Source organism: Ostrinia furnacalis, unplaced genomic scaffold (assembly GCF_004193835.3).
Source record: "Ostrinia furnacalis isolate ACB-3 unplaced genomic scaffold, ASM419383v2 OfSCF1433, whole genome shotgun sequence".
Taxonomy (NCBI): Eukaryota; Metazoa; Arthropoda; class Insecta; order Lepidoptera; family Crambidae; genus Ostrinia; species Ostrinia furnacalis.
In genome coordinates, this window is record NW_021131672.1 from 195,922 (window position 1) to 215,272 (window position 19,351).

The following is a 19,351-nucleotide window of genomic DNA, read 5'->3' on the forward strand; positions in this document are numbered from 1 at the left end:
ATTAAGCATGCTATACTCGAAGTTTCTTCTTCGTGATTGAATCAGAAACCAGGAGATCGGTAGGAGAACCAAAGTATCCAACATATCCCTCAATACTATCATATTTTAGTGCCAGCGGATTACTGCATTACTATGCTTCACGCTGACATAGCCCGACGGATTAGCAAGCTAAAGTGGCAATGGGCAGGGCACATAGTACGCAGAACTGAGGCAGCAAGGTTCTGGAGTGGAGGCCGCGTATCGCTGGACGCAGGCCGCTACCAACCGGGCAGCATAGAAAGCATTGGGGGAGGCCTATGTTCAGCAGTGGTCGTCCTATGGCTGAGATGATGATGATGATGATGATATGCTTCAGCCACACCAACGCGTGCAGATAACTGGTTCCTGCAAACTGGATCGCCGTGGGAAGGAGTCTTTACCTGAGCAGTAGTAGCAACGCGAGCGCGTCACAGGCGATGAGCATGTAGAACACGCGCGACCAGTCGCCTGTTGATGACACCACTCCCGCTAGCATTGGTCCCAGCGCCGCGCCTGCCCCAAAACAATGCACAGTCAAACATATTTTAATTTATGTATATCTTTAAAAATACGAATTACTTCAAGCGGGCTAGGATTAGAGATGGGTTATACTAGGTAAATTTGATACTAGGTGCACCTATTCCTAGTATTTATTAATACTTGGTCCAAATACCTATTCCACCTAGTACGTAGTAATTTAGCATACTTGACGCGACTAGTGCGGACTAATCCACGTAATAATATTACGTGGATTAGTCCGCACTAGTCGCGTCAAGTATGACTTTAAAATACAATTTTCTTTGAAAAGATACAACCGTAGTATGAATAATGCAATTTGAAATTGAATAATAATGTTTTTACTGGCTGTTGATTGATTGATATCCTCCCTTCATACTTCAACAGGCTTAGTTGGCGTATTTAAAAATATCAATTTCATAAAAATATAAATGGTTTGACTACGTTTGTGTGCGTTTGCTTCGTCGCGCTCAAATTTGTTTGGTCAGACAGAGACGGAGTGAATCTCTACGTTCGCACATAAGCCTAGCGAGAAATACTAGGTGCGCGTAATACACGACTACGGATTACGCAATAATAACCTCTATTACTTTGATGGTAGGGTCGGAAATCGTGTAATTTATAAAATACTAGGTGGATCAAGTATTTAAAAAATTGGAATAGGTGCCGCCTAGTACTGTAAAATACCTAGTGTGTGGATCTGTTCTAGTAAATACGTCTCATCTTTAGCTAGGATGCGCGCCGTGATAATACTCTCATCGATAAAAAATGGTCTACTAGACAACGTAATTTTTACTTTAATATTGATTGATATTAAATCAACTCACCGACACTCCCAGTCCCGTCAATAATGGCAGTGACGGTAGCTAAAGCTTGGGCATTACCAGCCAGGCAACTGTGGGTACCTGAAGAAAAAAGTTCAATTCATTTATTTACATGCGAATACCTACATACAATGTACAACATATTTGCGTTATGTCAAACGCATAAAATATGGCTAGTTTCAAACTACATACCACTGAGCAAACTCGGCTAGCTCAGTGGTTACAGTACAATTAACACAAACTACTGACCTAGTTCAGCGCTAACTGCTGTGGTAATTAGTGCGTAGGGCCCGTTGACGAGCGCACCCCGTACCACTAGAAGCAACCCTAGTAAGTTCATAGTACAAACCACTGAGCAACCCTAGTTAGTTCATATAACAAACCACTGAGCAACCCTAGTTAGTTCATATTACAAACCACTGAGCAACCCTAGTTAGTTCATATTACAAACCACTGAGCAACCCTAGTTAGTTCATATTACAAACCACTGAGCAACCCTAGTTAGCTCAGTGGTATACACTACACGAGCCACTCATCTAGCTCGGCGGTAACTTCTGTGGTGATGCCGCCTACTACGAGCGCTACTTTGGGAGCTTACGAGCTACACAAGACGCTCACCTAGCAGTGACATTAGACGAGCCATTCAGCTCACTATCTTAAAGTACAACCTACGTAAGTTTGCTTGCTAGGGTTGCTTAGTGGTTCATAGCACAAACCACTGAGCAACCCTAGTTAGCTCAGTGATTGTTAAATGTTTGTCTCGAAGCGCTGGTAGGGCAAAAAAGAATGAGACATGTATAGGCTCCTTAAGAGCATTTGACGATTTGCAAGAACTAATTTAATTAGTCTAAACAAATAAAGAATATTTTGATTTGATTTGATTTGTATCCCCCACCAATTTTTAGTCGAGGGAAGCGCGGGGTGCGGGGAGTGTGATCCGAGCAATCCGTAAGGCATTATTGAAGTGTGCGTGTGGATTTAGCGTGTACCGATAACACTCAAATATTAGCGGAAGAATGGTGGGGCGCGTCATCGTGGATGAAAAGATCATAAAGTACAAACTACACAGCTTGCTAGGGTTGCTCAGTGGTATACACTATACAAGATACTCACCTAGCTCGGCGCTAACTGCTGTGGTGATGAGCGCGTAGGGCCCGTTGACTAAGGCGCCCCCTACGATTAAAAGCGCCACGTTGGTCGCGTACGACGTAGCGCCCCAGCGCTGGTACACCAGTAGCTATAGAAAAATAGTTTAGTCATACTAAAAATTTTATTTTATTTATTTATCTTTATTAAAGAAACATACAGCCTTGTTTGACACATGCAGCTTAATATTTATTACATTTACAATTAAACTTTTAGGTGCTTTATAGCTTCCCAGCTCTCAGGTCACCAACTATCTAGGGTTCCACTTACAAACTATCATAGATCTCACCAACTCACTATCATGGATCCCCTCACCTCACTATCAAACATCACAAAAGATCCTAACAGTGCACTACGTTAAGGCGTTGCCCTGTATAAGATGATGACGATGGCCATGGGATTCCCCACCCATCAACTGACTAACATGAGCCCCCTCTCACCAACTATCATGGGTCCACTCAGCAACTGGATTACCACTCACCAACTGGATTACCACTCACCAACTGAATATCATGGATGTTCACTCACCAACTGACTATCATGGGTGTCCGTCCACTCACCAACTGAATATCATGAATCCCCACTCACCAACTATCTATCACTGGTACCAACTGAGTATCTTGGGTCTGGGGGACCCGCACTAACTATCATAGATCTCCACTCAACAACTCACTATCATGGGTCCCCACTTACCAACTATCATGGGTCCCCACTTACCAACTATCATGGGTCCCCACTTACCAACTATCATGGGTCCCCTCCCCTCTCACCAACTGACTATCACAGATCCTTACTCACCAACTATCTCGGATCCCCCCTAACTCACTATCATGGGTCCCTTCTTAAACTGACTATCATGGGTCCCCCTCTCACTAAATATCTCGGAATCCCCCCCCCCCTCACTTACATAAATCTCTACTTACTAACTGACGATCATGCAACCCCATTAACTATCATGGATCCCCACTCACTAGCATAGACTCCCAAGTCACCGTATCTCTTTCAGTACCACCGTTTAGACACTCACTGCAGGAGTACACAGCACGTAGAACCCCGCACACACAGTGTTAGCTAACAGCCCAGCCGTGATGGCATGTCTATCTATGATGATGATGGTGACGATGATAGTGATAATATACTCACCGCGGGCGCGCACAGCACGTAGAACCCCGCGCACACAGTGGCAGGGCTGCGGCTGCGGTCGGCCAGCAGCCCGGCCGCGATGGCGCCCACGATGCCGCCGACATCGAACACCGTGCTTAGGTCCGCTGACTGCTTGGGGGTTAGATTGTGGGTGTGGCTGTCTACTCGTGCTGTGATGATCATTGATCCTTACTCACCAACTGACTATCTTGGGTCTACTTAGCAACTCATAGTGAATAGTTTGCCCACTCAGCAACTCACTATCATGAATCTGAACTCGCTAACTATCATGAGTCCTCATCAGCTGACTATCATGGGTCCCCCTCTCACTAAATATCTCGGGTCCCGCTCACTAAATATCATAAACCTCTACTTACCAACTATCATGGATCCCCACTCATTAACTATCATAGACTTTCACTCACCTCACTATCATGGGTCACTCACTGTCATTTATCCCCACTCACCATCTCACTATCATAGATCCCTACGTAAGTAGGAGAGTGATTAATGATAGTGAGTTGGTAATTAATAACTCACAATCATTAATGACTCAGTGGTGACATCAGTGTCAGTATCGGCCGTTGTCGGCCGTTTGGTGTAGTGGTTCAGAACGGACTACTATGCCGAGAGGTCCCGGGTTCGATTCCCGGCCGGGCAGAAATTGAAATGATGAATTTTAATTTCTGTGACGGGTCTGGGTGTAAATATGTATAATATGTATGTATTTAATAAAAAAAAAAAAAAAGTATATAAGTAGTATATCCGTTAAGCTAGCACCCATAACACAAGCATTGAGTTGCTTACTTTGGGGCTAGCTGGCGCTGTGTGAAATTGTCGAAAGATTTATTATATTATTATTATTATTAGTATCACCGTTTAGACACTCACCGCGGGCGCGCACAGCACGTAGAACGCCGCGCACACAGTGGCAGGGCTGCGGCTGCGGTCGGCCAGCAGCCCGGCTGTGATGGCGCCCACGATGCCGCCGACATCGAACACCGTGCTTAGGTCCGCTGACTGCTTGGGGGTTAGGTGCGCTGCGGATATAAATATTATAGGTTTTAGGTCCAGCATAACTTAGTCAATGCCTGAGGGAGAAGCCACACGGTACGGTGCGGTCACGGAGCGGTGTCGCTGCGGCGTCCTGCATATAAAAATCAATGATATGCCAGACGGTGTGTTCCGGCGCCGCACCGCACTTCGATTGAGCGAGACGGCGCGCGGCGTCGCAAACCATATTTGTACTATTAAAGGCCGGTCGATCTATTCTCATAAATAAAACACTGAATACTCGACTTTCACATTATATTGCCTTATTTTAGATACAATTCATCACTTAGAGTTAGCACAAAAGCGCGTCCCTCTATTCTGACGTTTTATCCTAGTGTGACATTGACGTATTGTCAATGTCACAATGACAGCATCTCATTGGCCACAACAATACCGTTATTTTAACGTTTTAGATTTTTCATAATTAACAATACCTACAGTGATGCGGCAAAATTCGAACCACAAACATGAAACACGAAAATAAGGCTCAATGCAAACGCTTTATTCTAAACTTAATTGTCAATTTTCAATCAACTACAACTTTTGAAATTGAAAATAGACAGCCAAATATTGCGTTAGCGAAATATGATTTGTGACTTCAGGAATTTATATTTCCATACGGAATTACGTTTTGACAGCAAATAAACAATACGTCAATAGATTAGTAGTTTCAAATATTTTAATAACAATACCAAAGAATACTCACTGCTAGACTTAATATACATAGGCAGCCAATACAAGAACGTATAGCTGACGAGCTTCGCGAAGAAGAGAGAGAGAGAGAATTCCATCACGCCCGGTATGGATAGCGCGCGCGAGAGTGAGACGGCGCTACTGCCGTGCGAGTGGGACGGACGACGAGAGAGCAGCGCTGTGCTTTCTGTGGCGTCTTCTGATGAGTACTGAAATATAATTAATTATTATTAAAAGGGTGTTACTATCTATAATATGTATGTATTAAAAAATATATTAGTAGTATATCCGTTAAGCTAGCACCCATAACACAAGCATTAAGTTGCTTACTTTGGGGCTAGCTGGCGCTGTGTGAAATTGTCCAAAGATTTATTTATTTATTTATTATTTATAATTTAAAATATCTGTTTGTGGTCTGTGTTTTTTAAGTTTTTATGTTTAAAAACTCTTCAGGTTGGTATGACATGCCGTGTATAATGTCTAACGCCCGTATTCACAAACATTACTATGAGGTCTCACAGCGCGTGGACGCACAGGGTGACATATGAAACAATCACACGAGCTTTATTCAACGCTGTGCGTGCGATTTTCTGCTTCACTTAAGCAAGCATTGTTTGTGAAAACTGACGTAAGACATTTTTGAATGACAGCTGAGTGTGTATGTAAAATCAGTATGAATGAGATTGACCAAGTGAGTGAGTTACTGGCCAAGTGCCCGTGAAAATAGATTTACGTCCGTATTCACAAACATTACTACGAGGCCGCACAGTGCGCGTGGACGCACAGCGTGACACATTAACCAATCACAGAGCTCTATTCAACGCTGTGCGTTAGATTAAAATAGTAAGACACGGGTCTTAACGCGACGTTTATTAATGAGTTACATTATGTACTCACGGCTTATCCTCTCCACTGATCGGCATTATCACACTAGGATAGTTCGAGAAGCGATTGAAATTAAAAAACATAAAAATTTCAATCGGGAGGACGGATTTAAATTGTCACCAGTGTGGAATCCGGTGTTTAATTGAAATGGAACGCGGAAGTTTAAAAGCTGTGCGTTCGATTTGCTGCTTCACTTAAGCAAGTATCGTTTGTGAATACGGGCGAAAGTGTGGTGAAACAAGATTGGGAGCATGGTCAATTGAGAAAGTCCCAAGTGAGTGAATGAATTAGTGATTGAGTGAGTGAGTGAGTGAACTGGTGACTCACCGGTGGGTTGTTGGCCGAGTGCCTGTTAGGCCGGAGGCTCGCCGTCTGCAACCAACACATGCTGTTAGTCAGGTGCGGGAGCAATACATGCAAGTGCTGTCCGATAGCGCATAAAGTTAAAAGTTCCTTTCATTAAGTTACTCTATGTATATTAGTCTGGTCCGTGAGCACGTAGAATTTTGTCCAATGACCCCAAGCTACCCATCCTTATCGTTCGCGCGTAATTATGTTGCTGTCGCGCTCGCACACTCACTGCGGGCGCCCGTCGCACCGCACAGTCGCGACAGTAATATAATTACGCGCGAGCTATAAGGATGGGTAGCTTGGGGTCATTGGACGAAATTCTACGTGCTCACAGACCGGGCTTTAGTTAGTTAATCATTAATTATATCCAGATGCGCATCTTCTTACCACAAAACAATGTGGGGTTTATTACAAAAAGTTAAATAGACGTTAAACACTAGTTTAAATTAGCATTTAGTATGGAAATGGGACTTTAAACCCGTGTTTAACGTCGGTTTAAGTTTTTTGTAATAACATCAGTATTTTGAAAATAAATTCTTGAGCACATTATGTTATTGTTACATAAGTTACTACTATTGTCGATGTTATTAGAAAATTTTCATGCGTTTTGAATTGAGTCTAAGGTTTGAGATTAGTAAAAGAAATTGTTAATATTGTGGCATAACATATTTTATCGTACGTGCTATAATCATTAGATCAAATAATAAATGTATAGTACCTCAAAACCAACCGAATTGAGAACCTCTTCCTTTTGTTGAAGTCGGTTAAAGGTTTAATTTAGAAACTCCAACCGATGTCATAATTGCTACCGACAATAATGAGTACTTACCTGATCACCGACTATCACTTGAGCGGGCTCCGGGTCTTCTTCGTCGTCGGACCGGGACTGTCTAGACGGCTGTAAAAGAAATCAAATTCAAAGGAGANTTTTCAGCCCGATCCGTCCAGTGATTTGGGCTGTGCGTTGATAGATCACTATGTCAGTCAGTCAGTCACCTTTGAGTTATAGAAAATAAACTTTGTTGAGTGCCATACTGAGGAAATTGGATTAAACGATCTTGATACTGTTATTTTTTATTTTCATAACTTTAATATTAATGAACATGAAGTACGAATATACGAGTGTATTGTTTTAAACTTTCATGGTCACTAACATAATTATTATTACTGACGGGATTGCTACCATGTACCTTAGTTTTGAGTTTCCGATATTTCGGCACTGTCGCAACGGAGTAACTGAAGAAACTTGCTGTGAGATGTTATGGGCAGACATTATTGGTCTACCCTCTTTCGCAGTCTATTATTACGATTGCCATTACCCGCAAGTTTCTTCAGGTACTCCGTGACCATGGCGCTTGCAACAGTGCCGAAATATCGGAAACTCAAAACTAAGGTATACATGGTAGCAATCCCGTCAGTAATAAATAATANATAATACTCTCATCGATAAAAAAGGTCTACTAGACAACGTAATTTTTACTTTAATATTGATTGATATTAAATCAACTCACCGACACTCCCAGTCCCGTCAATAATGGCAGTGACGGTAGCTAAAGCTTGGGCATTACCAGCCAGGCAACTGTGGGTACCTGAAGAAAAAAGTTCAATTCATTTATTTACATGCGAATACATACATACAATGTACAACATACGAGTATTTGCGTTACGTCAAACGCATAAAATATGGCTAGTTTCAAACTACATACCACTGAGCAAACTCAGCTAGCTCAGTGGTTACAGTACAATTAACACAAACTACTGACCTAGTTCAGCGCTAACTGCTGTGGTAATTAGTGCGTAGGGCCCGTTGACGAGCGCACCCCGTACCACTAGAAGCAACCCTAGTAAGTTCATAGTACAAACCACTGAGCAACCCTAGTTAGTTCATATAACAAACCACTGAGCAACCCTAGTTAGTTCATATTACAAACCACTGAGCAACCCTAGTTAGTTCATATTACAAACCACTGAGCAACCCTAGTTAGTTCATATTACAAACCACTGAGCAACCCTAGTTAGTTCATATTAGAAACCACTGAGCAACCCTAATTGTATCATATTACAAACCACTGCGCAACCCTAGTTATATACACTACTCAGTGGTATACACTACACGAGCCACTCACCTAGCTCGGCGGTAACTTCTGTGGTGTGTAACGTTATACGTCACATAATTACATTTATTGATTTTTGTACAAATAAAGTATAGTTAAATTAACGTAATAATGAACAAAAATAACTAAAACTATCAAATACATAAAACAACAAAAAACTGTAAACAAGATTTTATTCTTATCACTAAATAAATAACATTTACAAAACAAATAATTACATAAATCACTTAAAACTAGCTTAAAATAAAATAGATCAATATTACAGTGACCTTGCTAATGGTTCGTTTATCGGTCGCGCGGGACCCTAAGCAGCTTTCTCTTCAATCCTTTGCGTCTGGGCATTGGTCAAAAACATCGTATGATTTTAATGGGCGGCGCCTAAAGCCGTTTGACCTTTAAAAATCGTCGGCCAGGGCACGTCTCCCCGGCTTCATTTCGACAAACCAACTTGAAAAGTACGGCCGCGTACCTGCCTATCGCCGCCGCGCCGATTCTATTTCAAATAATTTATAGTATGTAGTGCAAATGCACTAAATACAAACTTATAAAGTACAATAAAATTAGTAGTCGTTTCATAAATAAGTACGATAAAACTGTGTAGTGAATACATCCCCGATAGGGTAAGTGATGAACAAGTATTTCTTCTTTCGCTTTAGTTTTAAGCAGATAATGTAACTACAAGTTGCGATTAGTTAGTGCCTATCTATCCAGCTTTGTTGAAAACCTAATTATGTCATAAATTTCCCTTAGCAGAGATTAGATAGTAATTATTCGCTATTGGCGTAATTATTCATACAAATTGTTAATTTAAAGCATTTGGCGTACCTAATAATAAATCATAATATTATTTACTTCATTTTAATTATGCTGTGTTTGTAAACTCCGATCTGATTGCATTCATCGCCACTTCGCCTGCTATCCTACTTACTTAGGCTCGACTTTCTTGGCTTGGTTTGACGATGGTTGCAGTCTCCGGATGTTGAGACCGGAAGTGGCTTAAGCTGGAATGTTCGTTCCCAGGGATCGAATTTGGGGACTAACGCGGAGGCAAACGCGTACCATCTGCGGCTCAAGATCCAAGGCGCCTCCAGCTGACAGCGACTACGTCCAGCACCTACGGCCACCATCTACCTTCGGCCGCCCTCGCCAGGGAAGTCACGGACCGCGAAAGCATACCCACAGTCGGGCATCCGAACCCCGCCCTCATATTTTTGTAAAAGTAATAAACCGTAATTTTATCTGTGTACGCTAGTGTTCATTATTTATTAATTTCCCACTACGCGACAGGTGATGCCGCCTACTACGAGCGCTACTTTGGGAGCTTACGAGCTACACAAGACACTCACCTAGCAGTGACATCAGACGAGCCATTCAGCTCACTAGCTTAAAGTGCAAACTACACAAGCTTGCTTGCTCAGTGGTTAATAGTACAAATCACTGAGCAACCCTAGTTAGCTCAGTGATTTGTACCCCCCACCAATGTTTAGTCTCAGTCGCGCGGGGTGCGGAAAGTTTGATCCGAGCAATCCGAGCGGCATTATTGTAGTACTCATGGATGACAGCGTGTACCGATAACACTCAAATATTAGCGGAAGAATGGTTGGGCCCGTCTTCGTGGATGAAACGATCATAAAGTACAAACTACACAGCTTGCTTACTAGGGTTGCTCAGTGGTTCATAGTACAAACCACGACGAGCGGCTGCAGTGAGTATGCGAGCGCGACAGCAATATAATTACGTGCGAGTGATAAAGATGTGTAGCTTGGGGTCCTTGGACGAAATTCTATCGGCTCGGCGACCGGACTTTATACACTACACGAGCCACTCACCTAGTTCGGCGCTGACTGCAGTGGTAATGAGCGCATAGGGCCCGTTGACTAAGGCGCCACCTACTATTAGGAGCGCCACGTTGGTTCCGTACGATGTGGCGCCCCATCGCTGGTACACCAGTAGCTGTGAAAAAATAGTTTAGTCATACTAAAAATATTTATTACATTTACAATTAAACTTTTAGGTGCTTTATAGCTTCCCAGCTCTCAGGTCACCAACTATCTAGGGTCCCACTTACAAACTATCATAGATCTCACCAACTTACTATCATGGATCTCACCTACTCACTACCTCACTATCAAACATCACAAAAGATCCTAACAGTACCTACACTAAGTTAAGGCGTTGCCCTGTATAAGATGATGATAACGATGGCCACTGTTCACGAACTTACTACCATGCATCCCCTGCGGGGAGTCAACTGACTATCATGGGTTCCCACTTACCAATTATTTATGGGTGCCCACTCACCAACCACTATCATGGGTTCCACTCACCAACTAACTATCATGGATCCCAACTCACGAACTATCACTGGGCCCACCTCACTATCATGTTTCGCGACTCAGCAACTGACTATCATGGGTCTCCACCAACTCACTATCACGGATTCCCACTCACCAACTATCACTGGCCCCCACTTACTAACTCACTATCATGGATCCCCACAAACCAACTCACCACCATTAATCACTCACTATCATAGACTCCCAACTCGCCGGGTCTCTGTCAGTATCACTGTTTAGACACTCACCGCAGGAGTCTTCTTCTTCTTCTACCCCGCACACACAGTGTTAGCAAACAGTCCAGCCGCGATGGCGTGTCTATCAATGATGATGATGGTGACGATGATAATGATGATAACACTCACCGCAGGAGCGCACAGCACGTAGAACGCCGCGCACACAGTGGCAGGGCTGCGGCTGCGGTCGGCCAGCAGCCCGGCCGCGATGGCGCCCACGATGCCGCCGATGTCAAACACTGTGCTTAGATCGGCTGACTGCTTGGGAGGTAGCATTGCGGATGTGGCTGCCTACTCGTGCTATGATCCCTACTCACCAACTGACTATCATGGGTCCACTTAGCAACTTACTATCATAGGTCCACTTAGGAACTGACTATCATGGATCCCCACTCTCTAACTCACTATCATAGACCCCCACACATCAACTCACTATCATAGGTCCCCTCACAAACTGGCTATCATAGATTCCCACTCACCAACTAACTATCTCGGATCCCCTCTAACTCACTATCATGGGTCCCCACTTACCAGCTATCATGGTTCCCCCTCTCACAAACTGGCTATCATAGATTCCCACTCACCAACTAACTATCTCGGATCCCCTCTAACTCACTATCATGGGTCCCCACTTACCAGCTATCATGGTTCCCCCTCTCACAAACTGGCTATCATAGATTCCCACTCACCAACTAACTATCTCGGATCCCCCCTAACTCACTATCATGGGTCTCCTCTCACCAACTGACTATCATGGATACCCACTCACCAACTATCTCGGGTGCTCATGATACTAATGATAGTTTCTTGTTATCCACAACGAAGAAACTATTGGCCTGCATCTCACCTGACAGAAAGTGATGATCAGGCCGAAGGGTGAAGCGGGCTTCACCCAGAATCCTCACCACAAAGGGACTGGCTATATTGCCTCCTTTAACTGAGTAATACACTTACCGCGGGCGCGCACAGCACGTAAAAAGCAGCGCACACAGTAGCAGGGCTGCGGCTGCGGTCGGCCAGAAGGCCAGCCGCGATGGCGCCCACGATGCCGCCCACATCAAACACTGTGCTTAGGTCGGCTGACTGCTTGGGAGTTAGGTGCGCTGTGGAGAGGCAGTTAAAGTGTTAACAATCCGTCAAAGTTGTTATGATTATGGATGTTATGTTTATAATAGACTACGAACCGTCTCATTCATTGAATGAGTAGCTAAAAAAATTTAGCATTGTAAAACCAGTCCCAATGAAATCGCCGTATACAGTGTGTTTGGGATAGGGCTTCACTTCATCACAACATCGCCTTAAATTATCGCTAGCCCTATCCCAAACACACTGTATAACATACGTCTTTTCGTTACACTGTGTACCTGCCATTCGATAGTCAACTCTAACCTCATACACATAAGCATCAATGGATCTTAGAGACCGGTTGCTAATTCGCGACTAATGTATGGAAACTGTGCCAGATGCATAATAACGCGGCGCTGTCATTGGTTGGCTTTACAATCGCGTTGCTATTGTACAATGGAGAATTTTAACATTTTTTTCTATTAATGAAACTTGAGAATTTTAATATAAGTAAAACTAATCCCATCAAAAACAATACTTGTCAAAAAAACCAAGTCTCGCAACTCAGTTGTTCTACGGTAAAAAGTTGTGAGATCCATGTAATACCAAGTCCAGGCCAGGAAATCTTTAACGTTTTACATAAATTATTGACTTGGCCATCGCACTAAATAATCTGGGGGCACGGCAGTGCCCCCACCAAGTCGAGCAAAAAAGCGGCACGGCCGTACCATCCTTTTCTCGAAGCAATTCAGGCCATTTTCGACCGCCTGTAACTTCGTTGTGGATAAAACTAGAAGGCTGAATTTTCATTAGCTATGCAGGCATTGTAAAGACACGGTATATTTAAAATTTCATTCAATTTGAACCAGTAGTTTAAGAATTATAACGGGTCAAAGTTACTTAATTTTGTCACTCACTGACTCACTCACTGACTCACTCACTGACTCACCGATCATCAAAACTCTAAGGCACTTCTAGCAGACCTAGAAGCTTCAAATTTGGAATATAAGTAGTGTTTGGTGTATGAATCAAGGAAAAACTAAAATATTTGGGGGCACGGTAGTGCAACCGCCAAGTCGAGTAAAATTTTTAAATTTCGGTCCAGTTTTCTAGATACATAACTGCTGTCTACAAAATACAAAAAGAAATGAGATCCCATCAAAAACAATACTTGTCAAAAAAACCAAGTCTCGCAACTCAGTTGTTCTACGGTAAAAAGTTGTGAGATCCATGTAATACCAAGTCCAGGCCAGGAAATCTTTAACGTTTTACATAAATATATTGACTTGGCCATCGCATGAAAACACGTGTAAGATAATAATTGTGAAACAATCATGAAAATATCTCTACAAATAAAGAAGTTACAGGACCCTAAAGTTGCGGATAACAAATATTTCGCGCCATTAATCGGTGACGTCACGGCACTCATTCGGAGTACAAACAGTGAATCACCCCTACTCTAGTGCTGTTGACAGATCCGACTTTTAAAAATCTAGTAGTTTTTAATTTTTGTAAAAGCACGACGCACAGCTCGTGAGATACAAAATTGATGAAAATTCATGTTTTGACAGCTCAAAAAAATTGTAATACATAGATATTAATGTCAAATACTCTAATATCAAAGCATACTCACTGCTAGACTTAATATACATAGGCAGCCAATACAAGAACGTATAGCTGACGAGCTTCGCGAAGAAGAGAGAGAGAGAGAATTCCATCACGCCCGGTATGGATAGCGCGCGCGAGAGCGAGACGGCGCTACTGCCGTGCGAGTGGGACGGACGACGAGAGAGCAGCGCTGTGCTTTCTGTAGCGTCTTCTGATGAGTACTGAAAATAAATAAAAACAAGACTTTTCTTCTGATTTGTATAATGTGGAGACATAGGCTACTCTAGCTTAGAGATGGGTTATACTAGGTAAATTTGATACTAGGTGCACCTATTCCTAGTATTTATTAATACTCGATCCAAATACCTATTCCACCTAGTACGTAGTACTTTAGCATACTTGACGCGACTAGTGCGGACTAATCCACGTACCTAATATAACTTTAAAATACATTTTTTTTAAAAGATACAACCGTAGTATGAATAATGCAATTTGAAATTGAATAATAATAATTCCTCCCTTCATACTTCAACAGGCTTAGAACTGTCAACTTAAAAGTTGGCGTATTTAAAAGATATCAATTTCATAAAAATATTAACATATTTTTTCTTATTTTCATGAATATGGTTTGACTACGTTTGTGTGCGTTTGCTTCGTCGCGCTCAAATTTGTTTGGTCAGACAGAGACGGAGTGAATCTCTACGTTCGCACATAAGCTCAGCGAGAAATACTAGGTGCGCGTAATACACGACTACGGATTACGCACTAATAACCTCTATTACTTTGACGGTAGGGTCGGAAATCGTGTAATTTATAAAATACTTGGTGGATCAAGTATTTAAAAAATTGGAATAGGTGCCGCCTAGTACTATAAAATACCTAGTGTGTGGATCTGTTCTAGTAAATACGTCTCATCTCTACTCTAGCTAGAGCATTTTCTCGAGCATTTCTATGTAATGTAACGTTAGGATAGCGCGCGCGAGAGCGAGACGGCACTACTGCCGTGCGAGTGGGACGGACGGCGAGAGAGCAGCGCTGTGCTTTCTGTAGCGTCTTCTGATGAGTACTGAAATATAATTTAAAATATCTGTTTGTATAGGTCTGTGTTTTTTAAGTTTTTATGTTTAAAAAAACTTTTCAGGTTGGTATGACATGACAGCCGTGCAGTGACGGCAGAGTAGAATACATTTGTCACCAACCCCTACTCTTCCCGCGAGAGACTTAGGGACTACACATCAAACAGAGAACGGGCAGCAGCGCTCTCTGAAAAACATCATCTTTTAAACTGCGATCTCCAACCCGCCTGCCAAGCGTGGGGATTATGGCAAAACCCTCCACTATAGAGGCTCATAGTCCAGCAGTAGACTGTAAAGGGCTGTTGATAATGACATGCCCTGTATAATGTCTAAGACATTTTTGAATGACAGCTGAGTGAATGTATGTAATACCAGAATGAATGAGAACGACCAAGTGAGTGAGTTACTGGCCAAGTAGCCGTGAAAGTAGATTAACGTCCGTATTCACAAACATTACTATGAGGTGTCACAGAGCGCGTGGACGCACAGGGTGCCATATGAACCAATCACAGAGCTCTATTCAACGCTGTGCGTTCGATTTGCTGCTTCACTTAAGCAAGTATCGTTCGTGAAAACTGACGTAAGACATTTTTGAATGACAGCTGAGTGTGTATGTAAAATCAGTATGAATGAGATTGACCAAGTGAGTGAGTTACTGGCCAAGTAGCCGTGAAAATAGATTTACCTCTGTATTCACAAACATTACTATGAGGCCGCACAGTGCGCGTGGACGCACAGCGTGACACATTAACCAATCACAGAGCTCTATTCAACGCTGTGCGTTCGATTTGCTGCTTCACTTAAGCAAGTATCGTTTGTGAATACGGGCGTAAGTGTGGTGAAACAAGATTGGGAGCATGGTAAAAAATTGAGAAAGTCCCAAGTGAGTGAATGAATTAGTGAATGAGTGAGTGAGTGAACTGGTGACTCACCGGTGGGTTGTTGGCCGAGTGCCTGTTAGGCCGGAGGCTCGCCGTCTGCAACCAACACATGCTGTTAGTGAGGTGCGGGAGCAATACATGCAAGTGCAGTTCCTTAATGAATAGTTATTAGATCCTTTAGTTAAGTTACCTAAAGTTAGTTAATTATTCTTCGACAACAAACCTACACAGTGTCAGCCCAAAACTCCACCACAAGAGTGGCGTTGTCAGTGCAGTTGCTTGGGCATGCAGTTAATTATTAATCATCGATTAATTGTATCCAGATGCGCATCTTCTTACAACAAAACTATGTGGGGTTTATTACAAAAAGTTAAATAGACGTTAAACACTAGTTTAAATTAGCATTTAGTATGGAAATGGGACTTTAAACCCGTGTTTAACGTCGGTTTAAGTTTTTTGTAATAACATCAGTATTTTGAAAATAAATTCTTGAGCACATTACGTTATTGTTCCATTTTAAACTACTATTAATGTTTTTAGAAAATTTTTATGCGTTTTGAATTGAGTCTAAGGTTTAAGATTAGTTAAAGAAATTGTTAATTTTGGGGCATAACATATTTTATCGTACGTGCTAATAAATGTATAGTACCTCAAAACCAACCGAATTGAGAACCTCTTCCTTTTGTTGAAGTCGGTTAAAGGTTAAATTTAGAAACTCCAACCGATGTTATAATTGCTACCGACAATAATGAGTACTCACCTGATCACCGACTATCACTTGAGCGGGCTCTGGCTCTTCTTCGTCGTCGGAACGGGACTGTCTAGACGGCTGTAATAGTAATCAAATGTTAATGTTATTTAAGGCTCATTATCATGGGTCAAGGGATGGAGGAGGCTTTTACCCAAGTGAGGCCACAAACAAGAGATACAGATTAATTGAATGAAAATGTAAAAATGTGGAATACAAAGCTATAATAATAAAAAAAAAAATCATGGGTCCCGCTCTCACCAAATCACTTTTATATTTTCCCACTCACAAACTCACTATCATACATCCTTACTCACCACCAACTCACTATCATAGAACCCCACTCACTACCCACTGATCATCATAGATCCCCAACGAATTAACTCACTAATAGTGAGATAATCATACATCTTCAATCATCAGTTTAACGACAACTCACTATCATAAATCCTGACTCAACAACACAGATCCCCACTTATCATCATAGACCACGGACCACAGCTGACTATCTTGGACCCCCTCTCCTAACTATCGTAGATCCCCACTATCATAGCTCCCCATTATTAACCATGTTTTCCCACTCACCAACTCACTATCATAGAACCTCAGCTCACTGTAACAGACACGGGTCACTATAACACTTCTCGACTCACTACCTATAACAAACATTGGCTCACTATAACAAACTTCAAAGCACTATAACAAACTTTAGCTCACTATTTCAGACCCCCAACTCATTATAACAGACCCCGACTTACTATAACAGTCCTCGACTCACTATAATAGACCTCGACTCACTATAACAGACCTCGACTCATTATAACAGTCCCCCACTCACCGAGTCTCTCGTACTGGGCGGCGAACTCGGCACGATGCCCACGTGTTTCGGTTCTGGCGGTAGGAACAGGAACACAAACAGCGCCACCACTCCCATCACCAGCGCTGGGTATATGAATGACAACGCCCAGTTGGTTTCTACACACTCCAACTAGCTCTTGGTAGATGGAAACTAGTCAGTGCTAGCTCTAAAATAAATACCCGCTTAACAACTATCATACATCCCTATTTACCAATGTCACTATCATGAAACGCCACTCAACTGACTATCATAGATGAATCACTAACTCACTATCATAGATCCCCAGTCACTAACTCACTATCATAGAACCTCAGCTCACTGTAACAGACACGGGTCACTATAACACTTCTCGACTCACTATAACCAACACTGGCTCACTATAACAAACTTCACAGCACTATAACAAACTTCACAGCACTATAACAAACTTTAGCTCACTATTTCAGACCCCCAACTCATTATTACAGACCCTGACTCATTATAACAGACCCCGACTCATTGGGTACTCACTGGGTATATGAATGACAACGCCCAGTTGGTTTCTACACTCTCCAACCAGCTCTTGGTAGATGGAAACTAGTCAGTGCTAGCTCTTGTTAGATGGATACCCAACTATCTTGGATCCCCACTCATCAATCAACTATCATGCATCTCCTCACTGACACATAATCATGGATCCTCAATTTATTTATTTATTTGTAATAGGTATAAAAACAGTTTACAGTCTAGGCTTCATCGTAAAGAAAAAGTGTTAATAAAATTACATACTGGACCGTAAGCCAAAATTTGCAACTGTCTATCGCGGATCCCTATTCTCTAATAAAGAATCATGAATATCTACTCACCAACGTCACTATCATCGAACCCCACTGGTTAAGTCACTATCATAGATCGCACCAACTCACTATTACGGATCCCCTAGTCACCAAGTGACTATCACGTATCACCATTCATCAGTTGACTATCATGGTCCCCCACTCACCAACTCACTATCATAGATCCCCACTCACAAACTATCATGGTTCCCTAAAGCCTGGTCCGTGATCACGTAGAATTTTGTCGCGCTCGCACACTCACTGCGGGCGCCCGTCGCACAGTCGCGACAGCAATATAATTACGCGCGAGCGATAAGGATGGGTAGCTTGGGGTCATTGGACAAAATTCTACGTGCTCACGGACCGGGCTTTACCTACTATCACTTAACTTACCGAGTCTCTCGTGCTGGGTGGCGAACTCGGCACGATGCCCACGTGCTTCGGTTCTGGCGGTAGGAACAGGAATACGAAGAGTGCTACCACTCCCATGACCAGCGCTGGGTATATGAATGACAACGCCCAGTTGGTTTCCACGTATTCTGCTGCAAGGAGCGCGCCTGGGAATGAAAAGAGAGAAATTATTTATCACAGACTAGCTCGGCTGAACCATTTAAGAACCTAGTAAGGGACACTTTTGCAGATTTTCGTTTTTTGTCATAAATCACCTTAGAATGAAGGTCTCCACAGGATGTGAAGACAGAAATCGCTCTATTACACTTAACACCGGAAATACGCGTAGCTAAAAACCTAGTAAGTTCAATTCAAATCTGCAAAAACCATTATCAAAACCTAGCAAGTCACAATGACCATTTTAAAACCTAGTAAGTGCATGGACTTACTAGGTTTCAAAATGGTCAATGTGACTTATTAGAGGTAAAATGCTACTGTAATTTAAATATTATTTCGAGTTCTGTTGGCTGACACTCGATAACCATATCAAAATCTGGGGACCATACGAGGGCGGCACTGAAAATTTCGGGAATC

At 42.5% G+C, this 19,351-nt stretch overlaps 1 protein-coding gene across 1 annotated transcript in view; it reads right to left on the minus strand.

The window, feature by feature from the left end:
• Positions 1-393: 393 nt before the first annotated feature.
• MFS16 (major facilitator superfamily transporter 16) overlaps positions 394-19,351 on the minus strand; it is a 33,848-nt gene continuing 14,890 nt past the window's right edge. Inside the window, exons 7-20 of the mRNA XM_028304397.1 lie at positions 16,706-16,774; positions 15,997-16,041; positions 14,014-14,209; positions 12,270-12,418; positions 10,573-10,696; positions 8,145-8,218; positions 7,459-7,527; positions 6,606-6,650; positions 5,407-5,602; positions 4,535-4,687; positions 3,648-3,817; positions 2,472-2,595; positions 1,362-1,439; positions 394-531 (exon numbers count right to left, since the gene is read on the minus strand). Of these exons, the coding sequence (XP_028160198.1) occupies positions 416-531; positions 1,362-1,439; positions 2,472-2,595; positions 3,648-3,817; positions 4,535-4,687; positions 5,407-5,602; positions 6,606-6,650; positions 7,459-7,527; positions 8,145-8,218; positions 10,573-10,696; positions 12,270-12,418; positions 14,014-14,209; positions 15,997-16,041; positions 16,706-16,774 (1,608 nt within the window). The 3' untranslated portion in view covers positions 394-415. The remainder of the gene's footprint in view (positions 532-1,361; positions 1,440-2,471; positions 2,596-3,647; positions 3,818-4,534; positions 4,688-5,406; positions 5,603-6,605; positions 6,651-7,458; positions 7,528-8,144; positions 8,219-10,572; positions 10,697-12,269; positions 12,419-14,013; positions 14,210-15,996; positions 16,042-16,705; positions 16,775-19,351) is intronic.